This window comes from Hypomesus transpacificus, chromosome 1, assembly GCF_021917145.1.
Source record: "Hypomesus transpacificus isolate Combined female chromosome 1, fHypTra1, whole genome shotgun sequence".
NCBI classification, from domain to species: domain Eukaryota; kingdom Metazoa; phylum Chordata; class Actinopteri; order Osmeriformes; family Osmeridae; genus Hypomesus; species Hypomesus transpacificus.
The window spans coordinates 3,803,962-3,826,352 of NC_061060.1; the positions used below are offsets into that span (position 1 = coordinate 3,803,962).

General features: G+C 48.7%; 1 protein-coding gene across 2 annotated transcripts; it reads right to left on the bottom strand.

The window, feature by feature from the left end:
* Nucleotides 1-694: 694 nt before the first annotated feature.
* Nucleotides 695-21,360, bottom strand: pdgfrb (platelet-derived growth factor receptor, beta polypeptide). 2 transcript variants are annotated; one of them, XM_047026659.1, is made up of 23 exons: nt 21,188-21,360; nt 12,475-12,532; nt 11,850-12,128; nt 11,375-11,632; nt 10,896-11,026; nt 10,451-10,616; nt 9,735-9,915; nt 9,234-9,349; nt 8,759-8,882; nt 8,225-8,433; nt 7,427-7,521; nt 7,163-7,295; nt 6,616-6,720; nt 6,116-6,226; nt 5,785-5,944; nt 5,288-5,454; nt 4,929-5,047; nt 4,515-4,637; nt 4,127-4,238; nt 3,632-3,731; nt 3,161-3,266; nt 2,662-2,954; nt 695-2,259 (listed from the first exon to the last, which is right to left on the bottom strand). In XM_047026659.1, exons 2-23 carry the CDS (start codon nt 12,512-12,514, stop codon nt 2,115-2,117), a joined length of 3,273 nt encoding a protein of 1,090 aa, XP_046882615.1. In that variant the 5' UTR covers nt 12,515-12,532; nt 21,188-21,360; the 3' UTR covers nt 695-2,114. The 2 variants fall into 2 exon arrangements, with proteins under 2 accessions (XP_046882615.1, XP_046881853.1); XM_047025897.1 differs by having other exon boundaries at nt 7,163-7,307.
* Between the last annotated feature and the right edge of the window lie 1,031 nt (nt 21,361-22,391).

Consider the following 22,391-nt stretch of genomic DNA (forward strand, 5'->3'; position numbering starts at 1 on the left):
ACACACCATACTAATGGAGGTGTGTCTGATTGCCGCTGATATGATCTGGAAGCTAGGGAGCAGGGGGGGTTTGGAGGGCGAGATTCCAGGCTAGGGAGCAGGGGGGGTCTGTAGGGAGAGACTCCAGGCTAGGGGGGGGGGGGTTGGAGGGAGAGGGTCCAGGCTAGGGGGGGGGGGGGGGGTTGGAGGGAGAGGGTCCAGGCTAGGGGGGGGGGGGGGGGTTGGAGGGAGAGGGTCCAGGCTAGGGGGGGGGGGGGTTGGAGGGAGAGGGTCCAGGCTAGGGGGGGGGGGGGGGGGTTGGAGGGAGAGGGTCCAGGCTAGGGGGGGGGGGTTGGAGGGAGAGGGTCCAGGCTAGGGGGGGGGGGGTTGGAGGGAGAGGGTCCAGGCTAGGGGGGGGGGGGGGTTGGAGGGAGAGGGTCCTGGTTATGGAGTAATAAAATGTACTGTAGCAGGTCTACAGATGTGAAGACCAAGGCCGGATTTACCATATGGGCAATCTGGGCAAGTGCCCAGAGGCCCTTGGGCAAAGATGGGCCCTCCGTGATTGGAGAATATATATAGGGCGGGCGGGGGGAGGGCTCAGTGCCCAGGGGCCCTTTGGGGTTCTAACCTGGTCTTGGTGAAGACATATAAATAATAAGTTATAATAAGTTGGCCAACACAAGTAAGGGACACCAGCACACGCCAGCTCGCAAACATTCACCTACAAATATTTATTTAATGTACACATTAACATACAAAATACTGCATGGAAAAATACATTCGTAAAAGACATAAAAGCTTTGGTACCTTAGCGTGAGTAAGTACTCTCAGTGTTGTGTATTCCTAAATACTCTACAGTATAGGATGGTTACCATGGCTGCATAATGTCTGCTATATCATGTAACAAATATATACATACACATTTATTTTTGTGAATATATGAGTGGTGAGCAATGTGAACGTATGCATACTGTCAAGATACCTCATCTAATTAACCCTTCTATTGAAGGGCAGATCAGAAAATACTACAGATCATAAGAGATACGTATCATTTGTAATTCATTGTTTTATAAACTTTACTTCTCTATACAAAGTCACTTGAGTAACAAAATCAAACAACGTAAAGGCGTACCGTTTGGCCGTACCCCTGTGTGAAAATAAGGCAGTGAAATGCTTCCATATACATGTAGTCCTAGTTCTTAATACTACTACTAATTCTCTTTACTACTACTAGTTTCCACACTAGTATATTTTTTATTCAAACAAAGGATTGTATGTACCTCACCCTTCAATAACCTCAAACTTCAAGCTTCATCCCTTCCTGGTGAAAGTTGATGTAAAGTGCAGAACTTATAGTGTGGCTGTTACAAATGTACTGTAGGCCTATGACATGTTTAGCTAATTGTTGTTTAGCTAGTTAAGTATTTTTCTAATCCAATCCCATAAAGTAGTAAAAGTTCTGTACTTTCTTTTATGATCACATTGAGATTCCTAGAATATAAAAACATATGGCTGATGACAAAAGGAGACTGCTAAAGGTTAACACGCGCTATGATTGGAAAGGTTAACGCGTTATGATTGGAAAGGTGAACACCCGTATTAGCAAGGGAATATTTGTGTTAACATTTGAACCGTATTTTGTTCACATCATTGGAATGTAAAGTGATCATAAAAACAAGATTATCAAAGTCAACAACAAAGACTACTTCACTATCAAAAATATGATCGTACAGAAAAATTAGGCACTGGCTAAAATATTGATAAGTAAAGAAGAAATCAACAACATATGAATAACACAATACCATGTCAGTGGAATCATTTACATTGAAATGCCATGTTTGAATTAAGGATAGCTTTAAAAAAAAAAAAAAAAATCTTCGAAATCAAATGTATCATAACTATTAGGCCTACGTGTAGTCTTACTGCACACCTAATTCCACATTCAAAAAAATGACTGATTTGTGATTGTGAAATTCATGATTGGATTTGCAACTAAAGGTGCAGAGTTAAGTGCAAACTGTAATTTAGAAACATTGAACGTAACTTAGAAACTCCTCTCAGAGCAGCTCTTCAGGATTGCAGAAGGGCTTTTCCCAGGGTTGGGTTCTATTTTCCTATCTCTGTGTGGAAGGTTACAGGAAGCTGTCCTCTACTTCTGGTGTTCCAGAGGGCATCAGCGGTACATCTTCCTGGTTGGCGTCAAGCCTCTCATCCTCTGGAAACGTGTCTGATGTATGCTGGGAAATGGAGTCTGTCTCTTCCTCCAGGGACAAAGAACTGGAACCACATAAGAAACACATTACGATTCACCCTTGTCCTACAATCAAGATTCTCTGCAGAGTCTTCAACACAGAGGTTCTCAATGGCTTATGTGTTCCTGGAAATACTCTCGCTAGAGGGCACTGTGGGGACTGTGGAGACCATTCACTGGGACTAAACATCTGTTCTACCCAAATAACGGTCTTCAAGCCAACTTGGCGAGTGTGTTTCATACGACTATAAACACAGTCCACAGACTGCTGAGAACTGTGGAGGCCTGACTCCTTGAAAGAGGAAACTGCCCCGCATGTGGGCCTGGGTGGGTGTCTCGTTCAGTAAACCAAACATCCCCTCATCTTTCTCTTCTGTTTATATTCTCTGCCGCTTGTCTCCGACAGTCGGGCAGGAAGTCGGTCATACCTTGAGGGGCTTTCCGTGGAGGAGCCTGCATCTGGGACGGCTTCTTCAGGCTTAGGATCAGGAATGGGAATGATGTAGTCGTTGTAGGAGGGAGGCCGGTCCAGGCTGTCCTCTGGGCTGGAGAAGCTGGGGCTGTGATAGGGGTTGGGGAAGAAGGTGGGGTCGGGGAGGGAGTCAGGCCCGATGGAGGTGGGGGTGAGGGCGGTGGGGAAAGGAGAGGATGGCCTGGTCTTGGTCCGTGCCACTGCTGGGTGGTCGCTCTTGAAAAAGCTGTCGTTGACCTGGAAGTATTTCTGCACCACGGTGAAATGAAATCAATCAATCACTCACTTTACCGCCATGGGAGATGTACACTACCAGCTGACATGTAAAAATTTGTTTTTTTGATGGATGTTGCAAGTCAGTGTTCAGGCAGTCTAGCCATGTTGTGTGGTAGTGTGGTGTGCTGTTGTGAGCAGGGGTGCTTCTAGAGCAGAGGATGTGTGTATGAATAGATCACCTTTTTATAGCTGTCAGTCAGCATGTTCCCCATGGTCTGCACCAGAAAGGAGAACTCAGGCCTCTTCTCAAACTTCTCCTCCCAACACTTCTTCATTACCTCGTAACTACAAGAAACCCCCAAGAAAACATTCCCAGGTTCCGTTTAGAGGCTGTTTTACAGCCCACAAGAAACACGATGCTCGCACACAATGTACTGTGCCACACTTTGGATAGGGTGAGGGTTGGGAAGGCGTTTATGGTTGGTTAGGATGGTGTATGTGGATGGTTGTGGTGGTGTAGACCTACATGGTTAGGCTGGTGTATGTAGATGGTTGTGGTGGTGTAGACCTACATGGTTAGGCTGGTGTATGTAGATGGTTGTGGTGGTGTAGACCTACATGGTGAGGCTGGTGTATGTAGATGGTTGTGGTGGTGTAGACCTACATGGTGAGAATGGTGTATTTAGATGGTTGTGGTGGTGTAGACCTACACTTGTTCTGATGCGTGGGCAGGCTTGGCCATGCGGTAGCCCCTCTTCAGAGCACTGTAGAATTGCTCGTTCATGGGGATGTCTGGGTAAGGGGTACCCCCTAAAACAACACATATTTATAAATATTAGAGGTGTCTGCATTTTCCACGCTTGGGCAGACTTGTGAAGTAATGTTATGTGTGAGACATTTGTTTATTGCATGGGCTTTGATGGAGTTTTGGCGCTATACTCTTGTCCTTACACTTTCCTACCACAAGGGGCAAACCAGAGCTAGCATGAATCATGATACTCTGAATCATATGAATCATGAATCATATGAATCATAAACATCTGCAGTCTAACAGACAGTCCAGCTTGGTCCTGAAGACATATATTATAGACTGAACCCTAAAGGCAATTGGCTAAATGATCCCAAAAATACACCCCCCAAAAATGTAAACGTTCTGTGACTGTCAGGAATCTTGTTATAGAAACAATCTGGCTGGTCTCACTGACCGAGGGTGAAGATCTCCCAGAGCAGGATGCCGTAGGACCAGACGTCAGACAGGCTGGTGTAAAGGTTGTGGAAGATGCTCTCTGGGGCCATCCACTTCAGGGGAAGGAAGGTCTGGTGGGGACAGGACATCAGACAGGGCTCACAGGTGGGTTTCACCATTTGCACAGGGTTAAAACAAGTGTGTGGTTCTGTCTGCTACGAAACAAGTGAATAGCATTGTGGTCTTGACCTCTTATCAGTCTCTGCTACGCTTGTTAATACAGCTGTTTCACCAACAAGTATATTATTGTTGAATATTTGAACACTTTACAAACTATTTAACTATTAAACTATGTGAATACATGCACCTCCCAGTATGGTCAGGCGTTCTGTGTGTGGGAGACTCACGCTGCCCTTTGAGATGTAGTTGGAGTCGTGCATGATGTCCCTGGCCAGGCCAAAGTCACATATCTTCACCAGCTTGCCCTCACAGATCAGAACGTTCCTGGCAGCCAGGTCCCGGTGAACACACTGGGGAACCACAGCACCAGAACATGGATCACACACACCGGGGAACCACAGCACCAGAACATGGATCACGCACACTGGGGAACCACAGCACCAGAACATGGATCACACACACTGGGGAACCACAGCACCAGAACATGGATCACACACACTGGGGAACCACAGCACCAGAACATGTTTCAGAGGGACACGGCTGTGTCCCCTGAAAGCTACACATCCTTTTTATCCAGCTCAGTTTAGATGTGGTTGAGGAGGATGTCTGTACTGAGAGGGAGTTCGGGAGAGGCAGCCTACGTTCTTGGAGGCCAGGAAGTCCATCCCCTGGGCCACCTGGTAGCTGATCCCCAGAAGGTCTTCAAAGCTGAGGGTGGGGGAATCACTGAGGACCAGGGCTGCATCCACTCTGCTCTGGCCTAGACACACAACAACAACAACGACAACAACCAATGTGATGAGCCAGAGGACATGAATCGAAACAGGACAAATGCGGTCGTTTTGCAGACGAAGGACCAGTAACATGGACCAGGTGTCTTACATCTAGACTGACAAAGTTTTGCCTGTTTCGGGAACTGCGTTTTGTTTTTGGTCTGGGTCTGTGTTGATTGAAAGACAGACTGACATGTACTGTGAGTGGTGGTGGCTGGGGTCAGTACCTTGCTCCTGGTAGAGGTCCTGCTGGTAGGGGGACTCGTACGGAGAGGCCTGGATGTCAGCGTATTTGACGGTGTCTTTCTGCTCCTGCATGGGCATGTACACGGTGGGCTCATCCTTACTCATGTCCATGTAGCCACCGTCAAACTCGCTGCCAAACGACACATAGCTGAAGGAACAACATGGTGATATCAGGAAATGGAACCGTAACTTAGATGCTCAGAAGTGCTTTTTAAAAATGTGTTTTATGTGTTATTTGAGAGCTGAATGAAACAGAAAGATACATTTGAATACCGCTCCCCAGCTAACTCAAACCCATTCTTCCTCTATGGTATCATCCCTGCTAGTTTGTTCCCATTCCTCCTCTATGGTATCATCCCTGCGAGTTTGTTCCCATTCTTCCTCTATGGTATCATCCCTGCTAGTTCGTTCCCATTCTTCCTCTATGGTATCATCCCTGCTAGTTCGTTCCCATTCTTCCTCTAGGTGCGCTGCTTACCCTTTCCTCTGGCTGACTGGACTGCTCCCTCCAGACTCCCGACACCCAGAGTCCTCCTGGCTCTTCTCAGCGTAGTACTGCAGGAAGGTGTGCTTGTTCCTGTGCAGGTAGTCCACCAGGTCACCGTAGCGACAGTACTCCGTCACCAGGTAGAGTGGCCCTGAATCGGGATTTAAGCTTTGATCACCAAACCAGATATCGCTGAGGAACTGTCTTAGTGTGGTTCGCGTACCAAAAAAAGGGGAGAGTTGTATCCGTGTGTCACGTCATGCACTGTGTCAACATACAGTTTCAACAATACAGACTGTAAAGTGTGTTGTGGGCAGCTCACCCTGCTTGGTGCAAGCCCCCAGCAGGTTAACGATGTTCAAGTGAGGACCCAGGTGGCTCATGATCTTCAGCTCCGACATCAGAGCCTGGGTCTCACTCCTCCTGGCAGTGGCTGTGTGTGTGTGTGTGTGAGAGAGATGGGGGGAGAAGTGGCTCATTATGAAAGGAAGTAAACTGCTCAAAATGGAGAAAGACTTCAGTAAATGGCAGAGTGTCAGCTTTCCAGGGTAGCCTGGAAATGGTGTATTCATGCCTTGCCAAGTCAGACAGGTGGGCAGGAGCTGCAGCAGAATAGCAGGCTAAAGCTCAACAGGGGACCAGGCTAGACAGCCCCCGTTGTTGCTAGCGTTTTGATAAGATTTTGACCCCCGCATTAGAAAACGATACCCAAGAAAAACACATGATGCTTTTGCAAAGTAGCATAGAACAAAGACTTAATTAAAGAAATGATTTGAAAGGATTTCAGGATTTACTGTTTTGTGGTTTTCTCTCATCACGTACATTTGAGCATTTTCACAGCAACCTTTGTGCTGGACTGGGCGTGACTCAGGCCGTACGCGGTCGCCTCGACGACCCGTCCAAACGCTCCCGATCCTAGGGTACGACCTGGAACGACAAAACAGATCAGGTCACAACAGTGTTGCCTGTGTTAAATGTCAGTGAAAACAATTGAAGTCTACAGCCTATAGACTATAGTATAGGAGTGAGTTCTAAATATTACCGACGCTTCCACCAGCGTGAGTTATTTTTTCAAAACGAAAGCTAGCTAGCTTTAGTTAGCTTCCGTTACCTAGCAACCTAGCATAATACTTGTAGCAATGCTACTACCTGCTAGTGTTACTTGTTAGCCTCCTAATTGTACATTTTGAAGCCATACTATAGCGTTTGTCATATAGTTTTTGTTTATCGGAAAATAGTCGGTTGGAATGTTCAGAATCACACGTGTGACGGTACTCTGTGGGGCCCGCTTTCGAACGATCACATATATGTGATGCTACTAATTAACGGGTTAAATGCTGCAAAGTGTATTTGCAGTGAGTGATCTCACCCAGCACCAGGCTGTCGCGGGGCATCTCCCAGCCGTGGTCGTAGGGCAGGTGGATGGGGTCCACGTAGATGTACTCATGACCGTCCACGCTCACAGACTCAATAACCTTCCACCTGATCTCATAGCGGGGCTTCTGGGGAAATCCCAGCGTCGAAAAAAGGAAAAGTCAAATTGGATTGTAAAAGTTGAAAAACGGACTCACCCAAAAAGGTTTGCAAAGGTCTGTTCGATCACACGCTCTGTATCGTTGTTGACTAGCCTCACCTTCCTCCACACAGCGATGAGGATGATGATGGAGATGATGATGATGGCCACCAGGGCTAGGACGGCCGCCAGCACTGCCACCTGGGAGAACAGAGCTGGAACAGAGAACATATGCAGAACGTCTACGGTCAGAGCTCTCCAGAGGGGCGTTCAGAAGGTGGGATCAACTATGGTCTAGGAGCATGCAGAGAACTAGTTTGGTGAAGTGGACTCTGTACTTTGTACCCTCTCTACTTTGTACCCATTGTAACCATTGGCTTCCCGTTTTTGCCAGGATAGAATTCAAGGTCTCCCTTCTCACCCATCAGTGCATCCACTACTAACCCCTACAACTACAGCACCATCCCTCCGCTCAAATAATTCAAACCGTCTCGATCTCCCCAGGACTACAATCAGCACCATGGGTGACCGGGCTTTCTGTTCCGCCGCTCCCCGGATCTGGAACGCCCTCCCCGACAATCTAAGGGCACCTCAAACCACTAAGATTAAAAAAAAAAAAAGGACTAAAAACATTTCTTTTTAGCAGATCTTATAAGTTTTAATTATCTAATTGTATTTTATATTGATGTTTTACCTTGTTTATAATCTTAACTGTAGCACCTTGAGATCTGTTTTCGGATGAAAGGTGCGTTAGAAATATAATTTATTATTATAATAATAATAAATAATAATATTTAGTCAATCCCTGACTAAACCCTAACAAAACGAGCTGATGAGATGAATCTGGGTCTCCAGGCAGACAGAACACAGACCTGTTGAAAGACCAGTCAGGATGGGATGCAGTGTGTCGACACCTACCGTTGGAGACCAGTTTGACGTCTCTCCGTCGGACCCCCCCCTCGTTGCGGGCCTCGCAGCGCAGGGTCCACTGCTGGGGCTTGTGGAAGGTGACCTGGCTGCGCACCTGGCCCACCTTACGGCTCTCGTTGAAGGAGGCGTTGGTCTGAACGCTCAGTGTTTCTGGGTCAGGCAGCAGGGGCTTCCAGGTGGTGGTCCGGTTACTGCACCTGACGTAGGCAACACCAGACCGTCACCATGACAACACTACAGGTGTTACCACATGAGGATCTACACACAATACACTTTTTACTGTTTTTTATTTAAACAATTATTCTTTTGCGAAGATATGGCTGTTGTTGGTTAATCTTACTTTGAAGTTGAACTGTAATGTGTGCAACGCCCCCTGTTGTTTAGTGTGAGATGTGGCAGTAACAGCTGTTTTGCTTGAATGATTTCCCTCTGCACATTACAGTAATCTGGCTTGTTGGACGAACAACACGCGCCAAAACAGAAGTGAATTTCAATGTTAGCTGCAGCACGTTTTGAACTCACTTGAGCATGCTGTCACAGCTGTACCAGAGGATGGAGGGGGTGGGGACTCCCTCGGCGACACACGTCACCGCGTGCTTCTTCTCAGGGAGGTGGTGGTCTGACAGGTCGGAGATCTGAGCCGGAACTGCAGACAGGGAGGGGTGAGCCCTTCTAAAATGGATGATCCGCTGACCCTAACCCCTTCTAGAATGGATGATCCGCTGACCCTAACCCCTTCTAGAATGGATGATCTGCTGACCCTAACCCATTTTAGAATGGATGATCACCCGACCTTAGTTCATTCTAAAATGTGTGATCACCTGACCTGAATCCATGACTTGTACTCCTTTTGACCACAGCTAATCTGTATGTGCTTACTGTATCACATCATTGCAACAACTCAATAGCAGACTTCCAAGAGGTTTGGATTCTCAGAGAGTATAACAGGAAGATTAAACAAGAACTGTGACAAAGACACATAGTAATGATCTCTCACCTTTGACCTCCAAATCAAAGGTCACCTCCTTGGTGTCATCTCCGTTGGTGACAAGGAGAGTGTAGAGGCCTTTCTGGTCCACCCTGACCCTGACTAGCGTCAACACGGTGACGTACCTGGGGTAGTAGAGAGAGAAACATCAGTCTTGGTGAACACCGGTAAATATTGTTCTAGTATCTGATTGGCCACTTGACTGGGCTTAGTTCCCTCAGTGAAACCTCATCTGTTTATAGTTCCTGGCGGGTGTTGATTGAGTGGGACTGGCTGAGGTGGCTTCTGTCTGTGCTCTTATCTGAGGTCTGGTCTGGTCTGGCGCTGACGGACATGAGAGGGCCCGCTCTGACAGGGATGTCTCTGTCTCTGAGGCGTTTCAAACACCTCAGCGCTGCAGTGGCAGACTGCTGGTGGGTATTCATCATCACTCAGCAGCTGCGGGGCAGCTAACCCGCGTCTAGCCGCCACAGGTCACATGACACATGACCGCACGTTGTTCCGTCCTACCTGGTTTCCTTCTCCTGGCGCGTGGCGATGGTGTTGTCTCCGGCGATGGAAGCGCCGTCTTTGCTCCAGCGGAAGCGGGGCGGAGGGTAGGCTTCGATCTCCACCCTCAGCTCCACGTTCTCGTGCCACCGGGCTGAGACGTTGTGCTCCTGAGCGGGGCGCGCTTCCACAAAGCCTCGTTCTGGAGGGAGAGAGAGAGAGAGAGAGAGAGAGACAGAGAGAGAGGGGGGGGGGCACCAGTCATGTCTCGATTGTGTGGCTCTTCTTCGAGCAATGCAGTCACACCGCAAGGGATTGTTTGTGTCTGTTCTGCAGAGCCTACCCTAACCCACATCTACCGTGGTGATGACTGGCACAGCCAAACCTAAACCCCAACCCAAATTGACGTGCTTGCACAGTCATTCAAGGAACACAGGACTCCTCGTTTCCAGGGTTACGGGTCTATGCATTGAGCCGGCGAAGAAGTAGACATTCTCAGTGTGGCGTCGGCGAGAGCCAGACTGCCCGCCGCTATGAAAGAGGACAGTCTCACTGTGTTTAGGTTACTCTGGCCCTTTCATAAATACGACACACATCAGTGAACTTAGAGTAAGCCTCCTCGGACACGTCGACTGCTTACCCCCCACTAGCCATCTATCCATCCACTGTTATTGGAGTTCTCTGGCTCTCTGTCCAGGCTTTGCTTTCTCTGTCCCTCTCCTTGGGTTGTGTCTTACCCAGGACGGTGATGTTGACGGTGGCCGTGGCGCTCTGGTCCTGCACGCCCTCGTGGACGTGGCACACGTAGGGGCCGCCGTGGGCCAGCAAGGCCCTGGGGATGAACAGGCAGGAGCGCATGCTCACGGGCGACAGCACGTCCGTCAGGGGCTCGATGGAGGTCACCTGGGAGGGGGAGAGGGGCGAAGGTGGGGGAGGGTGGGGGGGCGAGGGGGAGGTGAAGAGGGGGCGGAAGGTTCACTTCACATTGTGAGACAACCAGAACGGCGCTTTGTTAGTGGGAGCAACTATCTAAGGTGTGGCTCCGAACATCTTGATGCCATTAAGGCTTTGTTATGATCCTCGCGGGGATCGGCTATGTGTGTGTGTGTGTGGGGGGGATGAGAAACAGCAGGCTCTTGTCTCTCTCCTCTGTTCCGCTCCGTCCGCCTCCCTCCCACTCACCTCCCTGCTGGGGTGATCCCAGGAGAAGTAGACCAGCTCCACTCCGTGGACGGTGCAGTTGACGGTGAGGGGCTCGCCCTTCTTCAGCACCGTCTTGGACGCATTAATGTAGGCGTCTATGGCCTCCGGGACTGAGGCAGGAAGGGTGTGGAGGAGAGAGAGAGAGAGAGAGAGAGAGAGAGAGAGAGAGAGAGAGAGAGAGAGAGAGAGAGAGAGAGAGAGAGAGAGAGAGAGAGAAAGAAAGAGAGAGGGAGAGAGAGAGAGGTGGGGGGGAGGGAAGGGGAGCGATCGACCCAGATGGAAGAAGATGGGAGTTAGAGAGATCAGTTCTTTTTGCGGGAAAGTTTTATCTGAAGGAACATTAGCGCTGTCGAGAACTAACTAAAGTCAGCAAATGCAGGATCAATTCTGTACTGTACCCAAACCAGCTGTGTGAATAGTCCGTTTGTGAAACGAGTAGGTCCAGACTGAACACCTACCGACGATACTAAAGACGTAGAAGGCCTGGGACTCCTTCTCCTGGCCGTCCAGCTCCCCTCGACACACGTAGGTGCGGTCCTCCAGGGCAGCCTGGAAGCCCTGTGTGGGGAGGAAGTGACCCTGCAGGGCCGCTCCACTGTCCCTCTCATACAGGGTCACGTTGATGCGGGGGTCCGTCACCAGGCATGGGATGATGCCCAGCTCGCTGGTCTTGGTCACCATGCCATGGGGGTTCTCTATGAACCACACCACAGGGTCTGGGAAGGGGAGAGGGGGGATACCGGTTTACTGTTATATGGCATAAGTAGTACCTGACCCTTTGTAACAGAACAAACTCAAAAACATGTATTTTAACTTTTTTACTGTTTGTCATCGAGCCGTCAACATGTAATGTGTTAGGAGGATTGGATTTGACCATTACTAAGTTGGTGTGAAGTGTCCCCTAAAAGGGATCCAGATTCTGATGGGACTAACCTGGAACAAACACTGCCACCTCCTCGGTTTCCTCAGCCTGCGTCAAACACACGTACACCCCTGTGTGTTCCCATGTCACGTTCTCCAGGATCAGAACCGCAGAACTGTTCCTCTGTTCCACCCGGAAAAGAGGAACATCCTCCTGGCGACGAAACCTCCAAGTAGCCAATCCTGAGCCAGAACAGCTGATAGTGAGAGACGACCCGGCTGCCACGACAACCTGGCTGTCGCTAGGGGTGAGCACCAGGCAGTGGAACTTGGGGCAGAAGAGAAGTATGGCTGTGGAGAAGACACAAACAGGAAGAGGTCAGGTCAGGGGTCAAACTACAGAGTGCAGGGGTCAGGGGTCAAAGTTTCAGATAACAGAAACAACCAAAGATATCCAGCCTCTTATGTGTATTTGTGTGTGCAGGGTTTGTATTGATCTATTCCAGCTGGCACAGTTCTTAAGCCTCCATAATAAACTCCTCTTCTCCCCTCCTCTCCTATTCACCTCCTCCCATTCTCACTTACTCCTCCCCTCACCTCCTCCACTGACTCCCTCCCCGATCTGCTCCCTCCCCTCCAGCCCTCCTTCCCTGGGTGCTGGGTCTTCCAGAGAAGGGCTCGCTGCAGCTGATCTCACCTGTGAGCAAGGCTGTGTGCAGGAACACGAGCCCTTTCATGATGTTCCTGGAGGCAGGCTGCAAGGACAGAACAACAGCACTGTTACAGGGCTACGTAAACAACAACAGAACTACGTCAACAACAGCAGATTTGGTTTATCAAGTGTTACAATACACACACACACACACACACACACACACACACACACACACACACACACACACACACACACACACACACACACACACACTGGACAGCCCAAGAGTTTTCCAGAAGAAGGCCCAAACATGGATTTCATTTTCTCTATCAGAGATAAAGTTCACAGAATGATAAGAGTTAACACCTCAGGGGGCAGATCAGACCTGGAAGGTGGGGAGGGGGGGTGGGGGGGGGAGGGGTCGCAGATCAGACCGTGGGAGCTTAATTGCACAATTTGTTCCTTGATCATGGTTACAGATTTCCAACCCCGTATCAGGGTAGTAGCGTACTGCAGCAGGGAGTTCAGTTAGTCAGAAGGAGGTGATGTTCTTGCTGGTTGGTTGGACACAGCAAGGAGACACACTCTGGACCAGTCTAGTTCAGAACTAGTACTTGTGAGATGACCAATCAACCAGCAATGTTTCCCCCTTCTGACTCACTCTGACCTCCCTGCTGCGATACACGACTTCCCAGAACTGTTCACATTTGTGAGATTTTTCTGTACATATTTGAAACTGATTGACTTTCGAGTCTGCCGTCTGCCAGACTTGGAGGACTCTGGGAAACCTCCCGCCCAGCCCCAGTATCTGTACACAGTGTTGGATCCAGATCAGCGGGGTTACACAACCTTGTGGTCCTCATGCAGGGCGAGGTATGCGAGGCCTGGCTGCACACGGACAGAAGGACATTTCACAGGAGGTTTTGTTCTTGTTTTGCCACCATTGCATCTGATAACAAACAGGTCAGTGTGTGCTGCCCCCCTCCCCCAGCCAAGCGCTGCTTCCAAACAAAACTGGTCCCCCATTGCACGGTCCTTCTTAATTGGATTTTTTTTTCATGCAAACAAAGAAGATGAAGGAATTAGGACATCCAAACCAACAACAACTATAATGTCGCCCGGTCAAGAACTTGCATTGGTAGCAAACCCCTCAGTGTGCCAGTATCAAATCTAAACTCAACTGTGATTTGTTATGAGGGAAGTGAGATTGCTTGCGCAGTTTAAACATAGGCTAGAGAGGTTATAGCTCATTCCTCGTTGACCACAGCCAGCCTATGAGAGGGCAGTCAACTATTTAGGAGTAAACATCTTCTGGGACAATGAGCCACTTCAAGACTGTCCACGGAAGACCAATCGAAAGAGAGACGAGCTAACCCTTCCTCTATCCCTGACAGATGTGGCCCTAACCCTATCCACAGGAAGAGAGGTCTCAAAAGAGAGACGAGAGGGAGAAGGAAAAAGAGGAGTCAGTGTAATTCATTCCTTCAAGGGTCTTTGGTAACATGTGTTGTGAAACAGCAGAAACGTTTTGTACTTTATCTAAAATCTCTTAAGTTGTTCATAACTAAGACAAATGAATACATGTGTAATAAAAACATATGAACATGACTGTGGAGATGACGCACTGGAAAAAGGATGCTTATGAGTCATCACTCTAATCAAATACAGCTTGAGTGTCTCAACAGATCTCTCTTCTGAGCCCAACCCTCTTACATGTACTGTAGACATGCTCGCACGCCCAGCCTCCTACATGTAGCCATGCTCGCTCTCCAAGCCTCCTACATGTAGCCATGCTCGCACGCCCTGCCTCCTACATGTAGCCATGCTCGCACGCCCTGCCTCCTGTTTCCAATCACGAGATAAGGGGGGTTCTGGTCTGTGCTGGGCCACGAGGGGTACTGTCCCTGCGAGCCAGGCGTCAAGCTTGATTGTTTTACTTCTCATGGCAAGCTAACACTGTTTCTCTCTCACACACTCCTACATAAACACACATGTCAACAGTCACATGCAGGCATACACACATGAACTGGTGCTTGTCTACACAGGCATGAACAAGCTGCACACACACACACACACAGAGCACACACTCATCAAGTCTGTCACCTCCCCACCCCGGCACACACACACACACATCCCTCCATCTCTGGTGCGGGGTACAGTTCACGTTCCCACAGTGATGTTCTGGAACTTTCCCAGGACTGCTGATACTCTGGGGAAGAGACAGGACGCGCCGGGCGGGACCAGACTGTCCCAGAGGGCCGTGCTGCAGCAGTCAGAAGCCGTGGATCAACGTGAGCGCCACATCTGACAGTTTGGTGACGGTCATGCATATGTCACTTGATTACAGGGGTCACAAACCCTGCTAAGGTTCGTATTGTACAACCCTGTTTTTGCACAGTTTTTACCTGCACATTAAAAGTTCTAAATTCTCAAGTACAGTATAGCAACCAAAAACCTTTGAGGGTAACTAACACTGGTATTTTGCGGTGTGTGGACATGGCAGTATATTTTGCCCATCTGGACATAGAGTATATGTGTCAGCATGGGCATATGCATGCAGTCTGTTCCTCCTGAATTCCGACCCCCCCCCCCCCGATGCAGTCATTTTGAGAAATCGCACTATAAATATGGGGTCAAATCCACATTCTTCCTAGTTATATTTGAAGATACACTAACTGGGGATGTGTTTCTAACAACGCTCCCCTCCCCGGTCTTGGCCCTGGGTTAACGGGACACCAAAGGGTTTTCAAATGGGACATCACTGGATCACGCAGGATAGACTGTGAGCCCGCAGTACAAGTCCTCCCCGGGGACGCTGGGAGACTCACGGCTGCCTGACCCTTCCCAGCGTTCCAGCCCCAGCACACTGACTGTCTCCTCCTGCCTCGGACGTGGCTCAGCCCACTGCCTACGCACAGTCACGTGTGTGTAAGGTACGGGGGAGAGGGTGTGTGTGTGTGTGTGTGTAAATCTGCTTCCCTAAGTAGACAGCTAGCTGGATATGCCTCTCCTGGGATGATCTATATATACTGGGATTATCTTTCTATACTGGGGTTGTGTGCTGTATTTAAACATCTGGCATTGATGGAGCTCATGAGTAGGCGGGAAACACTTTCACAATCACATTTCAAACGGAATGTTTGCCTTTTCTGCGTCCGTCTCCAGGGGACAGACAAGAAAATCACGTTGAAAAAAAAAACATGAATCAAACATGAGAGTAATCCAACAACTTCCTAAAGCACAGCTGGAGAGTCTTCACTTCCTGTCTTGGGAGAAGTGTGTGGGCGTGAGGGAGAGAGGCATCAGAGAGGCTGAACACCACCCCAACCCCTGACCAGACACACACACAACACACACAACACACACACTGCACACCACCCCAACCCCTGACCAGACACACACAACACACACAACACACACACTGCACACCACCTCAACCCCTGACCAGACACACACAACACACACAACACACACACTGCACACCACCTCAACCCCTGACCAGACACACACACAACACACACACACAACACACACACAACACACACACACACGGCACAGAACAGCACATTTTCTGTAGAAAAATCCCCACCAAGTTACCACTGCTTAGTGCAACACAACTCAGAACGGAACACAGGCAGACCCCCATGAAAAACTCCAAAACATCTCCAAACCACAGCAGATGCCGAGCAGACAGAACAGCCTTTACAAACAGAACCATACTGTAGATGAATATAGAACACACAGAACCATACTGTAGATGAATATAGAACACACAGAACTCTACTGTAGATGAATATAGAACACACAGAACCATACTGTAGATGAATATAGAACACACAGAACCATACTGTAGATGGATATAGAACACACAGAACCATACTGTAGATGAATATAGAACACACAGAACCATACTGTATAGATGTAGAACACAGAACCAAGCCGTAGATAGATGTCACTCTTGTCATCTCACTCCTCCATGAGCCTATTTGAGACCACAGCTCAGAGGAAAGGCTTTGGCATGGTCCATGGGAACACGGGACCCAGAGTGTCCTTGTTAAAACAAACGTTTTTAATCTCTGCTGGCGCACACAACAGCCCCCCAGAGGTCCTCTGGTCCCCGACTCCGTCAGACACCAGAAAACGAAACAATAAAATCAAAATGCAATGGCTTGACGAGATACATCGCGAGACAAGCAACATTAGATCAAAACACTTTACTGTCTGAGACTGAAAAAGACGCTCAGTTAAGTGTGTGGTTGGCTCTGCACCCCCAACTCTTCTAGTTTCACTGGAACTTAACTCTGGAAGTTATCTGTCAGATCAAGGGAGGATCTCTAATAAAGGGAACTTTATGGACGTGTCTGTACCAAGGGTTGGAAACTAGTTGTTGAATTGTTCCACAAACCCCTAGACTCCTCAACACTAAAGTTCATTTTGGTTGTTGTTGCATATAATGATAATTGTCTAATCACATAAACTGCCTAAACCCAGTACCCTTCTTAGCCTAACCCAACCTACCCTAACCTACAGTGCCCAGTGTCATGTCCCAGACAGCAGGAAGGGGCATGAAGGTGAGCTAGTGCTCCTGGGAAATCTCAGGGTAAAAGGAAAGTCTCAGATGTGGCTACTGTCGTTTCACATCAGTTTAACGATATCTTTCAAACACTTTGGGGTTTTTGGGTAAGACAGAAGGAAAACGTTTCTTCTTTTTTCTATGTGACACTTAGAAGTTAATTGAAACCATTTTGTGTGACAAACTAGTAATGAAAACATTTCCTTTCTCTAAAATGTTAATGTATTTAAAACAACATCCATGTACTTTGTAAAAGGCAACACCCTACTAGAATAATGTGTTAAACCCAGGCCATAGCATGTAGGAGACAGCTTGCAGATATCTCCGATGAACTTCCTGCTCATGAAAGTACCGGATGCAGTGGCCTTAAAAGGTCACACACACAAATACACTCACTCACACTCACACCACATGCACACACACATGCACACATTAACACATAGACACACAGCATGGTTGTCCACTATGCCTTCCCCATCTGGCTTGCCAAACACACCTCCCTCCTCTCCCTTCTCCAAACACTTCAGGGAATAGCCCCCACCCCCCCAACCCTTCCACCCCCCTCCGACCTCCACCTCCCACCCCCCCATCCCTGCCCCGTGAGAAAAAGAGGACGCCTACGCCCCCCTCCACCCCAAAACACACACACACACACTCACACACACACACAACGAAAGAAAAAGAAACAGCTGAATACAATTATGGCTCTGACTGACTGGCTTTAAATTCCTCTTGTTTTCCATGACGGCTTCCAAAAACAAAGCGGAAAGAGAGAGAGGAGGAAAAAAGAAAACATAAAAAGTTGCCAGTTTTATTGGTTTTACATCTCAGCTAATTTGAAGTGTGTATAATTTGGGTTTTTTTCCCAATGAAGTTTTACAAACAGGCTAGATATGGTATACTGTAGCCAATATCCTACATTTGTCTTGAGAAGGAGACTGTTCACACACAGTCATGTCTGTCAGAGAAACACTGAAGCTATTCAAGACTAAATAATCTTCTTTTCCTTAGTATGAAACATTTTATCGCTAAAAGAAACACCATATATTTTCTTTGCCCTCCTGGCCTATTCCTGTGTTTTGGTTGGAACAGGGCCGGTTGAATACTACTGAATAAAAGACAAAGTGTCACCAGAACAATGACACCTACCCAAACTGTCAGGCCAGCATGGCCAGAAAGAGCGATGGTACTGGTTCATTCCTAAATCACTACCTTGAGGCCACCGTAGCCCTCACATCTGACACCCTCACAGATACATCTCCCCCCTCAGTGGTCCTCCCCTGACGACGGCTGGGCCTGTTCTCTAAGATGTGGTGCAGCTGTCTGTCAGAGCTGAGTGTGTGTGTGTGAGTGTAAGTGTGTGAGTGAACAAGAGTGTGTGCATGAGGGTGTGTACATGAGAGAGGGTGAGAGGGTGGAAAAGTAGTGTGTGAGAGTGCGTGTGCGGGAGAGTGTGTATGAGAGTGTGTTTGTGTGTGTTTGTGAAGAAGAGGGGCAAGCCAGGACAGGACACGTCTCCTTCAACACTCCTCCATCAGCGCTGCTCCTCATTAAGCAGCCTGTGTTTCTAACGAGGGTCAGGGTTAGGTCTGAGGAGCCACCAGCCGCAAGGACACTCATCCTGAGTAGCTAACAGGCTCTTAACAGGATGGAAACAGCATTCCAGCCTCCTGCCCATACCAGCCAGCCTGGCTCTTAGTATCCTGCTGATACAGCATGAGTCAGAGTATTATTGACCACCGGTGAATGTTGCTTGCGCCGTCTATGTGCAGACGCTGTCCAGATGGGGTCTTTCAAACAGTAGATTCATGTCAGCAGTGTGTTGTTATAATCAAACGCGTACTCTAGGATCACACACGGGGGTGTTTGCAGCATGGCCAGTGTGTGAAACACGTTTCCTGTTCTGCTGACAGTGACTCTGTTGATGTCTGCTGGATTTGTGCTGCTGGTTTCAATATTCACAGATTGATGGTAGAGACTGTATGACTTGGTCGTTCACTGACTTTGACTGACTAACTGTTGGTTTTGCATGTGAATAAAATGAAAACAAGATAGCTGGATAGGTAACGATTTCCCTTACAGACCCTTAAAAGACTAATGGGGGAAAATCCCTCAACGTGAAAAAACAGAAAGATTCAGACATTCTTGAGAACACAAACCTATGTGTCAAGATGACTCACAAATCCTCTCATGCCAGGGTTTGGGATTGAAAACAGCTTGAGGAGGAATATGGTCTAAAACAATGACACAGCAAAAATAGTATAGATGCATTTTTCCTAAAAGAGGGTTTGAGGGTTTGCACATATTAACCCATAGATCCAAACTCAACAAACCATCTGTTCTGGACATGATCCTCGCTCCATAACAGGATCTGTTTAAAGACCACATCTGTGTTACAGCGTGTGAATGTTCCACCAGCGGGGGTCACTAACCCAGAACGCTAACGCACTGCGCTCCATCACGCGTGACCGAAGACAGGTTCAGGTGGTGAACATCTGTCTGACTAAAGCTCAAGACCTGTGCTCACTCATCTGACTGACATGACGTCAGAGAACACACTAGTACTGTGTCTTACTGCAGTAACTGAAACATTCAAGGTCTTTTTACGTTTGTTGAAGTCGAGCGTGTGTTATGCTTGGAAGGTCATGTTTATTTCAGTCAGATGCTTTTGTCTGGCTGTACGATCACTCTGTGTGATGTGTGAGAGGCACACTTGCACCTGTGCCAAAGCTACATTATCATACAGAATCAATGTTTATGTCAACACATAAGCGTGCCTCTACAATCTATGGTGCTGTTGCTAATGACATGCTACCATAGCTTCTGCGATTGGAAGCAGCCTGTTTTTCTTTGCAGAAAAGCCTGGGTGTTCAGGTAATTCACCAGGGAGGTGCTGGTTAGGGTAAGGCAGTGAGGATGAGGACCAGCAGTGAGGATAAGGAGCAGCAGAGAGGATGAGGACCAGCAGAGAGGATGAGGAGCAGCAGAGAGGATGAAGAGCAGCAGAGAGGATGAGGACCAGCAGTGAGGATGAAGAGCAGCAGAGAGGATGAAGAGCAGCAGAGAGGATGAGGACCAGCAGTGAGGATGAAGAGCAGCAGAGAGGATGAGGACCAGCAGAGAGGATGAGGAGCAGCAGAGAGGATGAGGACCAGCAGTGAGGATGAGGAGCAGCAGAGAGGATGAGGAGCAGCAGAGAGGATGAGGAGCAGCAGAGAGGATGAGGAGCAACAGTGAGGATGAGGAGCAGCAGAGAGGATGAGGACCAGCAGAGAGGATGAGGAGCAGCAGAGAGGATGAGGAGCAGCAGAGAGGATGAGGAGCAGCAGAGAGGATGAGGGTAGGGACACCATGGGGCCAGAAGACAACTGTTTGCAGTAAACCCCAACAGTAGTGGATATTTTGAGAGGCTGTTAAGAAAGCTGTGGGAGTCGGATACTCCTGAATGCCTTGTCAAACAAGCCCGCTTTGTGAAAGTGTAAACGCAAGTTGCAAAGATGTGTGTGTATATGCATGTCTTTGTGTGTGTGCATGTCTTTGTGTGTGTGTATGTGTGTGCATGTCTTTGTGTGTGTGTGTGTGTGTGTATGCATGTCTGTGTGTGTGTGTGTGTGTGTGCATGTCTTTGTGTGTGTATGCATGTCTGTGTGTGTGTGTGCATGTCTTTGTGTGTGTATGTGTGTGTGTGTGTGTGTATGCATGTCTGTGTGTGTGTGTGTTCCAATGAGAGGCTGTAAACCACCACCACCAATGTATCCGTAATGTTTGAACAGGTTCCCCATGTCAGCAGCCACATTGAAATGTGTGAAGTAAACAAACACTTTGGCCAGCCTGTGGTTTACAGACATAACAACACACACACACACATACACACACACACACACACACACAGAGACGCACACCCACACCCACACATGCACAAACATACTCATGGCCAAAAAATGATCACCATGGAGCCCATCCAAGATGAAGTGATACCATAATACTTCAAAGCCTATCAACCACCTAAGTATTTTTCATGTAAATAATGGTGTTTAAACTCTAAATCCATCCTATGAAGAGGGAGACAAGGGGTTAGGGTTAGCGAAGATAGCAGTCCTACACTGGCAGTCTGTCGAACGGCCGTCCTGACCTGTACGGGGCCTGTTCCTACCCTCTGTAAAAAAGTGAACAGCCTCCTACCTTCAGTGTGTTCTCAGACGTGTTTAGACTATCACAGGATGGTCCCGTCTCTTAGGTTGAGTGTGTCTTGTTTTGTTCCTCTCTCTCTCTCTTACTCTCTCTCTGTCTCTCTCCTAGCCCGGTGTCTTCCCTCTCTCTGCTGGAGGAGTGGTGTGGAGGGTGGGCCGCCTCCGTCTGAGCTTCGAGAGGCTGGGTCCAGCCTGCTCTCTGCCTCGCTGGGAGAGGCGGGGCTACACCACTCAGATGTGCCGGGTTCGGAGGCAGAGGGGGCACGGGGGGTGGAGGGGGGTGGGGTACAGGGGGCGGGTGTGTGTGTGGGGGTACATGGGGCTCCAGGAAGGGGAGAAGAGGGCTTGGGGAGTGGGGGGCAGGGGGTGCGGGAGGTGCGGAGTACAGGGGGCTCAGTGGTTCTTAGTGACGGGGGTGGATGGGAGGGGGGGGGGGGGGTGATCTGGAGTCTACCGGAGAAGAGCTGTTCAGAGCTTTGTTTATTTAGTCAAATCACAGCCAAGGGAGTTTCCTGTTCTCTCTTCTTTTCATTTGTATTGTTTTCTTTTTTTCTCTTCTCTTCTCTTCTCACACCCAGCCTGTGACACTCCGGAGTGTGCTGGTGGTCTTGCACTCCTGCAGCACATGCAGAGAGTTAAGACACAGAGAGAAGGGCGAGAGAGAGAGAGAGAAGGGGGAGGCAGAGAGAGAAGGGGGAGGCAGAGAGAGAGATAAAAGGGGGGGAGATAGAGAGAGACACAGGGATAAGGGCGAGAGAGATATCCGAGACAGAGAGACAGTTACTGTAAAGTGAGAAGGATGGTAGAGAGAGAGAGATCATGAGAAAAGAAGAACCCAAGCTGAAACCTAGTGAAAAGTGTTTGTTGTTGTAGTTTGCAGCTCATGTTCCTGTGGGGTTCTGTCCCAGCAGGGTAGAGCAGGCACTGACCTGGAACTGGTCAGGAGCCGTCTCTAGTAGCAACAACAACCTGGACTGCATGTCGCCCTCCACCAAAATAAAGAGAGAGAGCGAGAAAGAGGGAGAGAGAGAGGGGGGGGGGGGGGGGGGGGGGGGGGAGAGAGAGAGAGAGAGACAGAGAGAGAGGGAAAGAGAGAGAGGGAAAGAGAGAGAGGGAAAGAGAGAGGATTAGAAAGGCCTTTAGAATGAAAACAAGAAAGCCTCTCTTTCTCCAGAGAATAACTCAAGTCTCCATTC